Genomic DNA, 17761 nt, shown 5'->3' with positions numbered 1-17761 from the left:
TCCGTCTCGGATGCAGGGAAGCGCAAGGAGCCTCATACTCACGGAGGTGATGCAGCAGAGCCGGAGTTGTGCAGTACCTCCTCTCTTCTTAAGGGTATAAACCTCGATCCATCTTCCCTATAGCGGGGGATGGAGAGGACCCTCCGTTCGTCTTGCGCCTGCGGTCGTGGGGCTGTAGTGACGCCATTAGGTGGGGGCCTCTGTCCATCCAGCTATGGGTTTTTTGGCTCCGGAGAGGAACATGAAGAGGAAACTCCATGTGCTCGCCGTTTTGTAGGTGTGGGGAGATCGGGACCATGAAGGAACCGTCGCCCCAAAGTGAGGTTAGGCGTGCCCCAGTCGTCGCAGGAGAGGGTACGGGGAGATATACTCCGCGTTTTCGCCTGTTGCTGGTTCAGGGGAGAACAGACCCTTGAAAGGGATCCGTCGCCCCCTTCACTCCATTAATTAAAAATTTACAGAAAAAAAGGAAAAATTGAAAATAGAAACGTTGGGGTCTGAAACAGACCCAAGTGCCTCCATTAATTCCTGTGAACCACCTGAACGGTTAATAAACTACTTGAATCTGGTTTTGAGCACTTTGAGGGGTGTAGTTTTTAGAATGTTGTCACATTTGGGTATTTTCTGTCATTTGGGCTCCTCAAAGTCACTTCTAATGTGATGTGGTCCCTAAAAACAATGGTTTTGTTGGATAAATAAGAAATCGCTGGTTAACTTAATTTAAGTTTCAAAAAATGTGCCGATGTAAAGTAGACATGTGGGAAATGTTATTTAGGCTACGTAATATTTTGTGTGACATAACTCTCTGGTTTAAGGGCATAAAAATTGAAAGTTTTAAAATTGCTAAATTTTTGCCAATTTTTTTTTCCACAAATAAACCCAAGTCATGTCAAACAAATTTTGTCGCAATATTGAAGTACAATATTTCACTAAAAAACAGTCTCCGTATCAGTGGGATCCGTTCAAGCATTCCAAAGGTGTTTCCACATATAGTGACACTGGTCAGAATTGTGAAATTTAGCTTGGCGATGAAGGGATTAAAACCACAATACTTGTAGACACCATTGCATGGATGCCAGCATAAAATGTAGAAAAATAACAAAGAAGTTTGTGCAGATGCTGATGCATTTAGCTCACAAACCATCTTTTTAGATAGAAGGCTCATTTTGATGATGTATACATGTCATTTGCTGCAGGTTTATCTGCACCAGTCCCTCGTGGAAGAAAAGGGAAGAAAATGAAGAACCAGATGTTACTTCCAGAGATCAAGAACGCAGATTGGCTCGCTAGCTGTAACCCTGAGATTGTCCTGCATGATGACAGCTATAAAAAACATCTGAAGCAGCACTGCAATAAGTAAGTCTATCTACTTGTTCACACATTGCATTTTTGCAAAGTTATAAAGTCTGTGTTTGACAGTATCAGCAAAGTGGGATTTCTGAAATCTTATGCACATGCTGCTTATTTTTTTCCTTGCAGATTTGAATTTGTTTTAAATCTGCAACATTTCAATTCCTTCACCATTTTTGCATCTTTTTTTTAGCCATTCCAGTGATGTGGTGAAAAAAAAGCATCAAAAACATTCATATTTTGCCCAGCGTTTTTCCAGCCAACACTCCAGTATTTGTATTACAAAAACTGCTGCAAATGCTGAATGTGTGGACATACCCAAATGGAGAATTCACGGCAGATGTGCTTGCTGATGAAAGAATGGAACTAATTTAAAGTTATGCAACAAAATCTGTAGCGTGAGAATAGATCTTAAAGTTTCTTTGTTCTTTGTTCTTAAAGTTGTCTTGACTTACATGTGTAGAAGTTGAGTGAATATATGGTAGTTTTTCGAAGTATTCTGAAGTTCTAACTTGCATAAAAGTGGCTGCAGCATTGACATCATGACTACAGCGTGCATCACCACTTCAGCCAATTACTGAGCTTGGCGTCTGCTGCTATTAACAACAGGAGAGTGTCGATCTGAGTGATTGGTTGTAGCTGTGATGTCACGACTACAGACAAAACAAAGATGCCGGACTAGGGGAGTTGACAAGCGGCACTGGACCGAGGAAGGTGAGTAGAGATGGGCAGACTCCTGGATGTTCGGATCCGGCTGGTTAGGACGAACAGTTAAAAAACAAAGTTGGGGAACCAGAGCAGTACCCGGACCAGGGCACGAACATCCAATGTTTTCCATGCTGGCATGTGCAGATTGGCAGTAAAATCATTACTGCTGGTCAGAGAGCTGCGGTTCCCACGCTGTCAAATGACATCGTGAGCCCACAGCTGTGATAAGAGGTATAAAGTTTACTACTGCTCCCATCAACCTACACCTGCTGCTGCTAATAACAGCAAGAGCAGGAGCAGCTGATGGGGAGTATTCATTAGCCTGCGCTCTAAATAAATAATTTAAAAAAAAAAAACAGCTTGGGTTCCCCTGTATTTTTGATAACCAGCCAGGCAAAACTGACAGCTGAGGGAGCAACCCTCAGTTGTCAAGGTTCGCAAGATTGGTTATCAAGAATAGAGGGGTCCCCAAGGTTTTTTTTTTTTTTATTATTATTTAAATAAATAATTTAAAAAAACGACTTGACGTTACCCCATTTTTGACAATAAGCCTTGCTAAAGCAGACAGCTGGGTGCTGGTGTTCTCATGCTGGTAAGATGTCACTAATATTGCCCCCCCCCCCCCCCCCCCCCCCCCAGCCTAAAAACAGCAGCCCGCAGTCGGCCAGAAAAGGCGCATCCGTTGGATGCGTCAATTCTGGGGCTTTGCCCAGCTCTTCCCACTTGCCCTGTAGCAGTGGTAAGTGGGGTTCATATTTGTGGGGTTGATATCTCCTTTGTATTGTCCAGTGACATCAAGCCTACGACTTAGTAATGGAGAAGCGTCTGTAAGACACATATCCATTACTAATCCTATAGTTACCGTATTTTTCAGACTATACAACGCACTTTTTTCCTCCCAAAATGTGGAAGAAAATGGGGGGTGCGTCTTATAGTCCGGGTATATTGGCTCTGGCTGAGGTGGGGGAGCGGTTTTGGTGGAGCATCGGGTCACAGGAAGCTGGAGCCGGTGCCTCCAGCTAAATCCTGTGCCCGCTGCTAAAGAGAAATGAATATGCACTGCATTCCACGCCCGTGGGCGTGGAGGGCAATGAATATTCATTTCTTCCTGGTATGATTGATTGGCCCCATCCCCTTGCTGGTATGATTGGCCCAATATCCTTGCTGTATGATTGGCCCAATATCCTTGCTGGTATGATTGGCCCCATCCCAGTCCTGGTATGCATGGCCCCATCAGAAAAAATGAAAAAAAGCAAACCTTTACTCTTACCTTCCTCCGCTCCCTCGCAGTCGCAGCATCCTGCTCCGGTGCCAGCAGCTTCTTAATGCTTGTAAGCAGCGCGTGGAGGGACATCATGCGCTGCTCACAAGCAGAGCACAGCTTCCGGAATACTCACTGGGTGTTCATCAGAGATCGCGGTGAGTATCCATTCCTCTTCAGTATCGCGCACTGTCAGCCGCCTGCTTCCTGCTACTGCCGGCGGTCACGTGTGCCGATACTTAAGAGAAATGAATATTCTGAATATTCATTTCTCTTAAGTATCGGCAAACGTGACCGCCGGCCCCAGCAGGAAGCAGGCGGCTGACAGTGCGCGATACTGAAGAGGAATGGATACTCACCGCGATCTCTGATGAACACCCAGTGAGTATTCCGGCAGCTTTGCTCTGCTTGTGAGCAGCGCATGATGTCCCTCCACGCTCTGCTTACACGCATTAAGCACCTGCTGGCACTGGAGCAGGAAGCTGCGACTGCGAGGAAGCGGAGGAAGGTAAGAGTAAAGGTTTTTTGGTTTTTTTTATATCTTTTCTAATGGGGCCATGGATACCAGGACTGGGATGAGGCCAATCATACCAGCAAGGGGATGGGGCCAATCAATCATACCAGGAACTGGATGGAGCCAGTCAATCATACCAGGAACTGGATGGGGCCAATCAATCATACTAGGAACTGGATGGGGCCAATCAATCATACCAGGAACTGGATGGGGCCAATCAATCATACCAGGAACTGGATGGGGCCAATCAATCATACCAGGAACTGGATGGGGCCAATCAATCATACCAGGAACTGGATGGGGCCAATCAATCATACCAGGAACGGGATGGGGCCAATCAATCATATCAGAATAAGAATGGGACCATGCATACCAGGACTAGGATGGGGCCAATCATACCAGAATAAGGATGGGGCCATGCATACCAGAATAAGGATGGGGCCACGCATACCAGAATGGGGATTAGGGCCTTGCATACCAGAATGGGGATGAGGGCCATGCATACCAGGAGAGGGATGAGGGGACCATATTTATCAGGAAAGGTGATGTTAAGTACAGAATTGACCACATTTTTTGCTTTAGATTTTTTTTCCCCTAATTTCCTCCTCTAAAACCTAGGTGCGTCTTATGGTCCGGTGCGTCTTATGGTCCCAAAAAAAAACCCGGTATATTGTAAACAAGCACACAACCAGAATAAAGTCCTTTAATTAAACGAATGAAACGGACTCCTTTAATGATTCCAAATTAAACCATACTCGCGTCATCGCCCATTCCATTGAAGCCATCGTCTCCTGTAATAAAATAAAAAACAACAATATCCCTCACCTGTCCGTCATTCTGTCCCATGTCGTAATCCATGTATAGGCATAAACAGTTTTCAACCTGGATGGTGCCAAGATGCGAACGTTCAGGCTGAGAATCACTGGGAGAATGAGCTGCTGCGAGCGCAGCATCAGTGACTAGTGGTGACATCATCGAGTTTACCGCCAGTCTCTGATGCTGCGTTTCCAGCCTGTCCCCTGAACTCCGGTGACCTCGATGAGACTGTCGCTAGCACAGTGAGAAAGTCTCAAGGTGCAACGCTGAGCTCCGGTGAACTGCGGTGAACTCACCTCTGCACCATGAGGCTTTTTCTCACTGTGCTAGCGGGAATCTCTCAGCAACTCATTCATCTGTGGTTCTCAGTCTGGATGGTCGCATCTTGGAACTGTCCAGGTTGACATCTGTTTATCCTCAGACATGGATTACAGCATGGGACAGAAAGACGGACAGGTGAGGGATAATATTGATTTTTATTTGTTTTATTAGAGAAGATGATCGTTTCAATGGAATGGGCGATGACGTGAGTATGGTTTAATTTAGAATCATTAACCCCTTAATCCCATATGACGTACTATCCCGTCGAGGTGGGGTGGGCCTTATTTCCCACCGACGGGATAGTACGTCATATGCGATCGGCCGCGCTCACGGGGGGAGCGCGGCCGATCGCAGCGGGGTGTCAGCTGACTATCACAGCTGACATCCGGCACTATGTGCCAGGAGCGGTCACGGACCGGCCCCGGCACATTAACCCCCGGCACACTGCGATCAAACATGATCGCAGTGTTCCGGCGGTATAGGGAAGCATCGCGCAGGGAGGGGGCTCCCTGCGGGCTTCCCTGAGACCCCCGGAGCAACGCGATGTGATCGCGTTGCTCCGAGCGTCTCTTACCTCCTATCCCTGCAGGCCCCGGATCCAAAATGGCCGCGGGGCTGCATCCGGGTCCTGCAGGGACTACTTCCGGGTCCAGAGCAGGTTCTGGTAAGCCTGCAGCGCTGTAAGTCAGATCGCCGATCTGACAGAGTGCTGTGCAAACTGTCAGATAAGCGATCTGTGATGTCCCCCCCCCCCCCCCCCCCCCGGGACAAAGTAAAAAAAAAAAAAATTCCACATGTGTAAAAAAAAAAAAAAAAAATCCTAAATAAAGAAAAAAATATATATATTATTCCCATAAATACATTTCTTTATCTAAATAAAAAAAAACAATAAAAGTACACATATTTAGTATCGCCACGTCCGTAGCGACCCAACCAATAAAACTGTCCCACTAGTTAACCCCTTCAGTGAACACCGTAAGAAAAAAAAAAAAACGAGGCAAAAAACAACGCTTTATTATCATACCGCCGAACAAAAAGTGGAATAACACGCGATCAAAAAGACAGATATAAATAACCATGGTACCGCTGAAAACGTCATCTTGTCCTGCAAAAAACGAGCCGCCATACAGCATCATAAACAAAAAAATAAAAAAGTTATAGTCCTCAGAATAAAGCGATGCCAAAATAATTATTTTTTCTATAAAATAGCTTTTATCGTATAAAAGCGCCAAAACATAAAAAAAATATATAAATGAGATATCGCTGTAATCGTACTGACCCGAAGAATAAAACTGCTTTATCAATTTTACCAAACGTGGAACAGTATAAACGCCTCCCCCAAAAGAAATTAATGAATAGCTGGTTTTTGGTCATTCTGCCTCACAAAAATCAGAACAAAAAGCGATAAAAAACTGTCACGTGTCCGAAAATGTTACCAATAAAAACGTCAACTCGTCCCGCAAAAAACAAGACCTCACATGACTCTGTGGACCAAATATGGAAAAATGTGGAGATGCAAAAACTTTTTTGCTATAAAAAGCGTCTTTTAGTGTGTGACAGCTGCCAATCATAAAAATTTGCTATAAAAACGCTATAAAAGTAAATCAAACCCCTTTTCATCACCCCCTTAGTTAGGGAAAAATAATAAAATTAAAAAAATGTATTTATTTCCATTTTCCCGTTAGGGCAAGGGCTAGGGTTAGGGTTGGGGCTAGGGTTGGAGCTAAAGTTAGGGTTAGGGTTGGGGCTAAAGTTAGGGTTAGGGTTGGGGCTAAAGTTAGGGTTAGGGTTTGGATTACATTTACGGTTGGGATTGGGGTTGGGATTAGAGCTAGGGGTGTGTCAGGGTTAGGGGTGTGGTTAGGGTTACCGTTGGGATTAGGGTTAGGGGTGTGTTTGGATTAGGGTTTCAGGTAGAATTGGGGAGTTTCCACTGTTCAGGCCCATCAGGGGCTCTCCAAACGCGACATGGCGCCCGATCTCAATTCCAGCCAATTCTACATTGAAAAAGTAAAACCGTGCTCCTTCCCTTCCGAGCTCTCCTGTGCGCCCAGTCAGGGGTTTACCCCAACATATGGGCTATCAGCGTACTCGGGACAAATTGGACAACAACTTTTGGGGTCCATGTTCTCTTGTTATCCTTGGGAAAATAAAAATTTGGGGGGCTAAAAATCATTTTTGTGGGAAAAAAAAAGATTTTTATTTTCACGGTAAACTGTAGTGAAACACTTGGGGGTTCAAAGTTCTCACAACACATCTAGATAAGTTCCTTGGGAGGTCTAGTTTCCAATATGGGGTCACTTGTGGGGGGTTTCTACTGTTTGGGTACATCAGGGGCTCTACAAATTCAACGTGACGCCTGCAGACCAATCCATCTAAGTCTGCATTCCAAATGGCGCGCCTTCCCTTCCGAGCGCTACCATGCGCCCAAACAGTGGTTCCCCCCCACATATTGGGTATCAGCGTACTCAGGACAAATTGGACAACAACTATTGGGGTCCAATTTATCCTGTTACCCTTGTGAAAATACAAAACTGGGGGCTAAAAAGTCATTTTTGTGAAAAAATAAATAAATTTATTTTCACGGCTCTGCGTTATAAACTGTAGTGAAACACTAGGGGGTTCAAAGCTCTCAAAACCCATCTAGATAAGTTCCTTAGGGGGTCTACTTTCCAAAATGATGTCACTTGTGGGGAATTTTAATGTTTAGGCACATCAGGGGCTCTCCAAACGCGACATGGTGTCCCATCTCAATTCCAGTCAGTTTTGCATTGAAAAGTCAAACGGCGCTCCTTCCCTTCCGAGCTCTGCGATGCGCCCAAACAGTTGTTTACCCCCACATATGGGGTATCAGCGTACTCAGGACAAATTGCACAACAACTTTTGGGGTCCAATTTCTTCTCTTACCCTTGGGAAAATAAAAAATTTGGGGCGAAAAGATCATTTTTGTGAAAAAAATATGATTTTTTATTTTTATGGCTCTGCATTATAAACTTCTGTGAAACATTTGGTGGGTCAAAGTGCTCACCACACATCTAGATAAGTTCCTTAGGGGGTCTACTTTCCAAAATGGTGTCACTTGTGGGGGGTTTCAATGTTTAGGCACATCAGGGGCTCTCCAAACGCAACATGGCGTCCCATCTCAATTCCAGTCAATTTTGCATTGATAAGTAAAATGGCGCTCCTTTCCTTCCGAGCTCTGCCATGCGCCCAAACAGTGGTTTACCCCCACATATGGGGTATCAGCGTACTCAGGACAAATTGTACAACAACTTTTGGGGTCCATTTTCTCCTGTTACCCTTGGTAAAATAAAACAAATTGGAGCTGAAATAAATGTTGTGTGAAAAAAAGTTAAATGTTCATTTTTATTTAAACATTCCAAAAATTCCTGTGAAACACCTGAAGGGTTAATAAACTTCTTGAATGTGGTTTTGAGCACCTTGAGGGGTGCAGTTTTTAGAATGGTGTCACACTTGGGTATTTTCTATCATATAGACCCCTCAAAATGACTTCAAATGAGATGTGGTCCCTAAAAAAAAAATGGTGTTGTAAAAATGAGAAATTTCTGGTCAACTTTTAACCCTTATAACTCCCTAACAAAAAAAAATTTTGGTTCCAAAATTGTGCTGATGTAAAGTAGACATGTGGGAAATGTTACTTATTAAGTATTTTGCGTGACATATCACTGTGATTTAAGGGCATAAAAATTCAAAGTTGGAAAATTGCGAAATTTTCGCCAAATTTCCGTTTTTTTCACAAATAAACGCAAGTTATATCGAAGAAATTTTACCACTATCATGAAGTACAATATGTCACGAGAAAACATTGTCAGAATCGCTAAGATCTGTTGAAGCGTTCCAGAGTTATAACCTCATAAAGGGACAGTGGTCAGAATTGTAAAAATTGGCCCGGTCATTAACGTGCAATCCACCCTCGGGGCTTAAGGGGTTAAAGGAGTCTGTGTCATTCTTTCAATTAAATGACTTTATTCTGCCAGTGTGTTTATTTACAATATAACTATTGTAGTCCCATCAGCCGGTGACCAGAGGTAAACTTTTATACCTCCGATCACAGCTCTGGCCTCAGGCTGTCATTTGATAGTGTGGGAACCGCAGCTGTTTTGCAGTAATTTTGCTCGAGGTCCGTGCCTGAACAGTAGGTGCTCGCTACGGATGCAGAATTTTCCTTTTTGGGTTTGCCCATCTCTAAAGGTGAGTACTATTTATTTTTTTTTCTATTGTATGACCATTTGGGGTCCATTTTTCTAGAAAAAAAGAGGAAAATGCCTTTAATATTTTATGCCAACAGTATTTGAATACGACATCCATTTTGCTTTTGAGTCCAGGGCATAAGTAAGGTAAAGTTCACATATTCTAAATTCTGAAAACTGCTAGAAGCTTATGCCCTGAAAGCAAATGTTATTGAAGATAAAATTACTGAGATTTTGTGTCATTGAATTTAGATTTATTTTGCATAGAATATCCTTTAGTCTGAACAGTGTCTTTGCCTTTTCATAGGGTCCTTCTTCGAGTGCGCATGCTTTACTACCTCAAGGCAGAAGTTTTGGGGAGTGCTGCTGGCAAGGCGTTGGAAGGTGTAAATGCGAGGTGAGGATAAAAGCAACTAGTTTTGATGCATCTGAATGGCATCTTAGATGGTTTACATTACATTACAGGAGTAAGGCTACGTTCACATTTGCGTTGTGCGCCGCTGCGTCGGCGACGCAATGCACAACGCAAACAAAAACGCAACAAAACGCACGCTAAAACGCTGCGTTCTGCGACGCATGCGTCCTTTTTCGCCGAAAGTTGGACGCAAAAAAAATGCAACTTGCTGCGTTCTCTGCGCCCAATGCTTGCGGCCAAAAAAACGCATGCGTCGCAAAATGCAGCACAACGCATGTCCATGCACCCCCATGTTAAATATAGGGGCGCATGACGAATGCGGCGACGCTGCGGCGCCGAACGCTAATGTGAACGTAGACTAAGTGATCTTAAATTCCTAAGAGTAGGTTAAAGGGAACCTGTCACCAGAAAAAAATACTATCAACCTACAGATATGGGGTTACTCTGCATGTTAATAGCGTTGCTATCCTGGCTGGCTCCCGCAGATGGCCGATTGCTGCTGGGAGAAAATGAGCTTTATTCTCCCCAGCAGTGTTTGGCTTTTAGTCACGGGGCGGCGCTAGCGATGGTTCAGTCACCGCTCTGAGTATAGAAAGCGGCTACTGTAACTGCGCCCCTGGCCCTGAGTGACAGCTGCTGAGTGAGTGTCCGTTAGGGCCAGTAGTTCGGTTACAGCCGACGGAGCCGCCCTGTGAATGAAACCGGGACTCTTCTATGGAGGATCAAGTTCATTTTCTCCCGGCAGCGTTCGCCTAATTGCCGATGCCATGCAGCTTCACAACTCCATTAACTTGCAGGTTAATAGCGTTTTTTCTGGTGACAGGATCTCTTTAAAATAATAAACTCAAGGGTTACTCCCCTTCTACCCTGGTCCAGCAGCAGTTCTCCGATGCTGCTTCTTTATTGATAGGCTGCAGCGGTGATGTCACAACTACAGCGAAGATGACTGCTGCAACCAATCACTGAGCTCTGCCAATGTAAACAGCAGGGGGTCACTGCGGTCGTGATGTAATCGCTGCAGCCTGTTAGCAAAACTGGGACAGTGATGGAGAGGCAGCTCTGAACCAGGACAAAGTTAGTAAAACCTGAGTTTATTATTTCAACCTGGCTGATGTGGAGGGAAAGTTATTCACGGAAAACCCCTTTAATACCCGTTTGCTGTTAAAAGGACACTGTCGGCAAAGAATGACTGTTCAAACTAAGTCCCTCTGTTGTTGCTTCACAGCGGGACCAATCATTTATATACACCTTTCCACCTGCTTATTTTCCCTCTATCTCCACCCTCCTCTTCTGTGACCTTTCTGGCTTCATCGAACAAGAGAATGGTAGAGATAGATGGAAACCAAGCAGGTGGGAAGGTGTATATAAGTGATTGGCTGCTAGTACTTGCCTTTAATAGTCATCCTGTGCTGACAGGCTCCCTTTAAAGGGAATCTGTAACCCCAAAATTTGTATATGAGCTAAGGCCACCGGCATCAGGGGCTTATCTACAGCATTCTGTAATGCTGTAGATAAGCCACCGATGTAACCTGAAAGGTAAGAAAAACAGGTTATATTATACTCACCCAGGGACGGTCCCGCTGCGATTCGGGTCCGATGGGTGTAGAGGTCCAGGGCCTCCCATCTTCATATGATGACATCCTCTTCTTGTCTTCCTGCCACGGCTCCGGCCCAGGGGTACTTTGTCTGCCCTGTTGAGGGCAGAGCAAAGTACTGCAGTGCGCAGGCGCCGGGAAAGGTAAGAGAGGCCCGGCGCCTGCGCACTGCAGTTTTACACTGCCCTCAACAGGGCAGACATAGTACGCCTGGGCCGGAGCCGCGGCAGGAAGACAAGAAGAGGACATCATCATATGAAGCTAGGACGCGCTGGACATGGACCGCGACGTCCATCGGACTCGGACCGCAGCGGGACCGCCCCTGGGTTAGTATAATATAACCTGTTTTTCTTACCTTTCAGGTTACTTCGGGGGCTTATCTACAGCATTACAGAATGCTCTAGATAAGCCCCTGATGCCGGTGGCCTTAGCTCATATACGATTTTTGGGGTGACAGATTCCCTTTAAATTACCTATTGTTTCACTGAAAGAGAAATCCAGACTATTCTAAAGCAGCTCTTTAATAGAGTATTTGTACGAATGGAAAAAGGATTCTTCTATGAACCGGTATTACAAAAAACGATTTGTGATCAGATACTTTTCTGTTGTAGAGACTTGGTTGTCCTGTTACCTGAGATAGATTATGTAGAAATACCTGTGGACTGGTGGGATGCAGACGCTGATAAATCACTACTGGTTGGCGTTTATAAGCATGGTACGTATTTTTTCACAACAGTAATGTACAGTATATACATGGTCTGTAATTATGCACTGCATGTTGTTTTTCGTACTTTATGGCCTTTTACGGTATATTGTTTCTTGTACTGTATGGCCTTTTACGGTATGTTGTTTTTTGTACTGTATGGCCTTTTACGGTATGTTGTTTTTCGTACTGTATGGCCTTTTATGGTATGTTGTTTTTTGTACTGTATGGCCTTTTACGGTATGTTGTTTTTTGTACTGTATGGCCTTTTACGGTATGTTGTTTTTCGTACTTTATGGCCTTTTATGTTATATTGTTTTTTGTACTGTATGGCCTTTTATGGTATGTTGTTTTTTGTACTGTATGGCCTTTTACGGTATGTTGTTTTTTTGTACTGTATGGCCTTTTACGGTATGTTGTTTTTCGTACTTTATGGCCTTTTATGTTATATTGTTTTTTGTACTGTATGGCCTTTTATGGTATGTTGTTTTTTGTACTGTATGGCCTTTTACGGTATGTTGTTTTTCGTACTTTATGGCCTTTTATGTTATATTGTTTTTTGTACTGTATGGCCTTTTATGGTATGTTGTTTTTTGTACTGTATGGCCTTTTATGGTATGTTGTTTTTTGTACTGTATGGCCTTTTACGGTATGTTGTTTTTCGTACTTTATGGCCTTTTATGTTATATTGTTTTTTGTACTGTATGGCCTTTTATGGTATGTTGTTTTTTGTACTGTATGGCCTTTTATGGTATGTTGTTTTTTGTACTGTATGACCTTTAATGATATGTTGTTTTTTGTACTGTATGGCCTTTTATGGTATGTTGTTTTTTGTACTGTATGGCCTTTAATGGTATGTTGTTTTTTTGTACTGTATGGCCTTTTACGGTATGTTTTTTGTACTGTATGGCCTTTAATGGTATGTTGTTTTTTGTACTGTATGGCCTTTTATGGTATGTTGGTTTTTTTGTCTCTTTTTAGGTTATGAACGATACTGTGCCATGAGAGCAGATCCAGCCCTTTGCTTTCTAGAGAAGGTGGGGATGCCCGATAAGAATTCATTATCAGCTGATGGAGTTAATGATGTGGCTCCTGATGTAGCGGAACGGTAAGGAATCACAGAAATAGTTAAAGTTGCTTTACAGTGTGTTCAATCTAATTTAAAGGTTACATGAAAGGGTTTTTTTCTGAGATTTTCTGCTTTTGGCCTATCCTTTGGATGTACCATCCAATATGATCAGGAGAGATCTGACTCCTGGGATCCTCTCTGTATAGTAAAAGGACCCCTTGACTGTGCCTGGCACTTCACATGAGTCATTTAAAGTACCGTAAATGAAGCAGGATTCCTGCACTAGAGACAGCCTCATATAAAGGCTGCAGAGACCCGTGGAGTGGGGGCCATGCTGAGTGCTGGGCATCGGCTGCAAAACCCCTAAGAAACTTAGTATTGGTTGAAGTTTGGCAATTTTCCTGACACCATCAAAATCTGCATAAAACAACAAATTTATATTTTATTTTTTATTAAGGAGTGGTGGAGAAAAAGAAGAAAATAGTGACAGTAAACAAGAGCACCAGCAAGAGGTAAGAAACAAGCCCATGTCATTTTTTTCATTTTGGTATGGAAAAACTATTTAGAAGAAACTCGCAAGCAACTTGACAACTTGTTAAATATATTAAACCTTTCCTTGATTGTTTTTTGGGGACTAGGTGGAAACAAATCCCAGTTCAAACAATGTGGAGCAGATAGATGAAGAGAGTAATCCAGGTGAGCATATAACGTGATAATAGCATTTACATAATTTCACATAGTCATGAATGCCAGAGAGATTATATCTGAAGCTGACCATACGTTTTCATCAGCTGTCAGTCTAACACTCCATTGGCCAATTTCTAATCCACCAGTCTAACTAATACATGTGCACCCCTGGTTCTGCCAAGTGTGCCTCTGTTCTCCATGGGATGGAAGCATCAAATGTTCACATTTCCCACTGTTTTATCAATACACGTAGAAACAATGACCACATGCAGCATTCATTTTTCATCTCATTTTGCACATAAATATCACTTTTCTTATGTTTGTAAGCCTTTAACAACACAAAAGCAGCACCCACACTTGCCCTTGGACTAAGGAAAGCCGCATTGTGAGATCTAATGTTGAAATACAACATCCGTGGTCCTTCTTATTCCCCTCAGCATCATTTTCTGTAGGGGCAGCTTTAGCTTGCAAATCACTTTCCTACATCACATGACAATATGAAATGTCCAGCCATGCTGCTGCTAATATTTCCCATGTTCTCTGAAGCCCAGGATAGCCCTGAGTCAGACAGATTGTTATGGCCTGTTGCATCTGCACTGACAGCAAGACTTCGTAGACTCATTACTGTATATCAGCGGTGCAACCGCAAGGAGTTGGCACGGCCAGAGATTTTGGCTCCCACAAGTCACAGCTATTGGCTTCAAGAAGAAATGGTCAGAAGAGCCGAGATGGATCCAATTATGAAAGAAATGCAGAAGAGGTATGTGTATTTGTATTTGTGTTTTTTTATTATTTTTTTTAACTGTCATTCTGTATAAAATAACAATACTTCGACACATTTTGTTAGAACTCCGGTGTGCCTTTCTTCTGCTATTCCTCCTGGAAATATATGAATACATTGAGAACTAAATGTTATCCTTCACTTTTTGTCAGTGGGCATTGTCCCTACATAATCTGATGGAGCGCCCCCACACCGCCGCAGGGCCGAGGGGTACCCGGAACCGGGCCTCTAGGTCTCAGTCCTGGGGTTGTCACGGTGGCTAGACCCGGTCCGTGGCCCTGTCCGTCAGTGGGGGACGTCCGGTGCAATAAGTGGTAGTAATGGTAGCGATGGAGCGGTACGGTTGTGGGGTGTAAGTCGCGGTAAATAACGAGGACACCAGGCTGCAGTCTCTTTACCTCTTTACTGGAGATCTCTGAGTCCTCAGTCCGGAACACGGTTCACCAGGCTACGCAAGTCCGGCCGGTCCAATGGCACCTCCAGAGTTCTCCTCTCAGGTGGAAATCTGTGCCTTCCTTCTAGCGCTATGTGTTGTAGTCCTTCCCTGCTGTGCTCACGGAAAGTAACCCCACAACGGTTGTGTCTGTTTCTTAAGTTCCCTCACAACTCGATTTGATGTTCCTCTGTAATCCACCCCTTCCCTGTATTCAGGTTGGAATGGCACCCGTTTGTCAGGTAGGCCTGGAGTTCTTCCGGGACCCTAGAGTCGCCCCTCTCCCGCAATTGCCCCCCAAGACTTCATAGGTGATATGTGGTAGACAGCCCGCCTGAGACCGACTGTCCTGCCGCTGTTTGGAGTATGGCTTGAAGCTGTATTCTAATCCACTCCCTCGGCGTTCCGGCCACCGGTATTGCGCCTCAGCAGGGTGCTGCCTCTTTCAGCACAACCCCTGCTGGTATTCTCCTTCTGCTTGATCTCGTTTCTCACTCAGCACAATCTATCTCGCTTCTAGTCCTTTCTTGAGTCCCGCCGCTTCCAGGAGCCTGCGCGGACCCGTTACGTTCTTTCAATGCCAAGCCTCTGCCAGGATCCCACCCCTGGCAGAGACCCTACAGTCTCTCCCTTCACAACACCCCCTGCCACAGGGTGTTGCTCCGTTCAATCCCGTCAGCGTTCTCCTCTAACTTCCTGCCTGACCCCCAGTTTACCCACTATGGTGGGGAGTGGCCTAATGAATAGCACCCTTAGCTCCCCCCGGAGGCCCAGCTGTGAAACATATTGGTGTCTGTGATACCTGATTGGAGGAACTCCTTTGGTGCCATCGAACGTACCATGGCTCCCCTTAGCGGCGAAGCCACAGCACTGCAACGACCAGAACTCTGGGGCGCTGCACTCCCCCCTGGTTAAACACAGTACTCCGGGACTGGGAAGAAAAACAACAATACAGATTAGCAAAAAGACATACAATTTTGTTGAGTGCAAAACGATAAGTATACTTGAACAAGCTTCCCTTTATGGGAGGTGAGGACACTTTTAACGTTACAAACATGGTCAACATTATAAATTACAGGCTATACATAACTCCTGTTACCCAACCGGGTATTCTACTTAGTGCAAATTCTGGAACAATAAATTAACATTGCCTTTAAGAAACATACACTCTTAGTTTACCAAAGGCCTTCCTATAATCACATTACAGGGTAAGGTAACTTCACATTCTCCTACTTTGAACCTGCAGGACCGCCTGTCCCTATGGCACCAGACCTACTGCCTCTCCTTTCTTTTACAGGACCGCCCCGTTCAGCCAGGGCCTACTGCCTTTCGCTACTATACATAGTATAGACATAACATTCCTTTCGTTTAAAGAACTCTGAGCCCGCTCTACTCGGCTCCTTTAAGGACTCACTCTCTAACCCCTACGGGTTCGCCTTCTGTCCTTAGTAACAAAGTAACTTTCTATGGGGACGCAGGGTTGACCTTCTATCCTCACCTTCATCATTACTTCCTTACTTTCAACTATGCAGACCTCTACATCTACCCCTACGGGCTCTCTGCATCTTTTCTTTCTGCAAAACATTATTTAGATTTCACATTTCAACAAGTTCAACACATATAACTTAGCATGTAAAACAGTTACATTTCTTTTCAAGGCATCATTATGGCATTACTGTTCTGCAACAGTATCTCTCAAGTTCAGTTTCTCACATCCCCTTTAACCCCTTCACCCCCGGAGCTTTTTCCGTTTTTCCGTTTTCGTTTTTCGCTCCCCTCCTTCCCAGAGCCATAACTTTTTTATTTTTCTGTCAATTTGGCCATGTGAGGGCTCATTTTTTGCGGGACGAGTTGTACTTTTGAACGACATCATTGGTTTTACCATGTCGTGTACTAGAAAACGGGAAAAAAATTCCAAGTGCAGTGAAATTGCAAAAAAAGTGCAATCCCACACTTGTTTTTTGCTTGCCTATTTTGCTAGGTTCACTAAATGCTAAAACTGACCTGCCATTATGATTCTCCAGGTCAGTACGAGTTCATAGACACCAAACATGACTAGGTTCTTTTTTACCTAAGTGGTGAAAAAAAAATTCCAAACTTTGCAAAAAAATAAATAAATAAAATTGCGCCATTTTCCGATACCCGTAGCGTCTCCATTTTTCGTGATCTGGGGTCGGGTGAGGGCTTATTTTTTGCGTGCCGAGCTGGCATTTTTAATGATAGCATTTCGGTGCAGATACGTTCTTTTGATCGCCCGTTATTGCATTTTAATGCAATGTCGTGGCGACCAAAAAAACGTAAATCTGGCGTTTCGATTTTTTTTTTCATTACGCCGTTTAGCGATCAGGTTAATGCTTTTTTTTTATTGATCGGGCGATTCTGAACACGGCGATACCAAATATGTGTAGGTTGGGCTTTTTTTTTATTGATTTATTTTGATTGGGGCGAAAGGGGGGTGATTTAAACTTTTACATTTTTTTTATTTTTTTCACATTTTTTTTTACTTTTTTTTTTAACTTTTACCATGCTTCTATAGCCTCCATGGGAGGCTAGAAGCAGGCACAGCCCGATCGGCTCTGCTACATAACAGCGATCATCAGATCGCTGTTATGTAGCTAAAATGCAGGTGTGCTGTGAGCGCCGACCACAGGGGGGCGCTCACAGCCACCGGCGATCAGTAACCATAGAGGTCTCCAGGACCTCTATGGTTACAATGCACAAGCATCGCCGACCCCCGATCATGTGACAGGGGTCGGCGATGCGCTCATATCCGGCCGCACGGCCGGATGCGGTAGTTAAATGCCGCTGTCTGAGTTTGACAGCGGCATTTAACTAGTTAATAGCGGCGGGTGATCGCGATTTCACCCGCCGCTATTGCGCGCACATGTCAGCTGTAA

The 17761-nt window shown here is 44.2% G+C and overlaps 1 protein-coding gene across 5 annotated transcripts in view; it reads left to right on the top strand.

The window, feature by feature from the left end:
- The window catches only part of CHD6 (chromodomain helicase DNA binding protein 6), a 229436-nt gene that overhangs the window by 184542 nt on the left and 27133 nt on the right, over positions 1-17761 (top strand). For all 5 annotated transcript variants that reach the window (XM_077251925.1, XM_077251921.1, XM_077251924.1 and 2 more), the window contains exons 23-29: positions 1197-1356; positions 9489-9578; positions 11803-11906; positions 12876-13002; positions 13421-13475; positions 13602-13659; positions 14197-14410. In XM_077251925.1, coding sequence (XP_077108040.1) covers positions 1197-1356; positions 9489-9578; positions 11803-11906; positions 12876-13002; positions 13421-13475; positions 13602-13659; positions 14197-14410 — 808 coding nt within the window. The remainder of the gene's footprint in view (positions 1-1196; positions 1357-9488; positions 9579-11802; positions 11907-12875; positions 13003-13420; positions 13476-13601; positions 13660-14196; positions 14411-17761) is intronic.

This window comes from Ranitomeya variabilis, chromosome 4 (assembly GCF_051348905.1).
Source record: "Ranitomeya variabilis isolate aRanVar5 chromosome 4, aRanVar5.hap1, whole genome shotgun sequence".
NCBI classification, from domain to species: Eukaryota; Metazoa; Chordata; class Amphibia; order Anura; family Dendrobatidae; genus Ranitomeya; species Ranitomeya variabilis.
The sequence above is the reverse complement of the archived record's forward strand: the minus strand, read 5'-3'. Positions and strand labels throughout refer to the sequence as shown.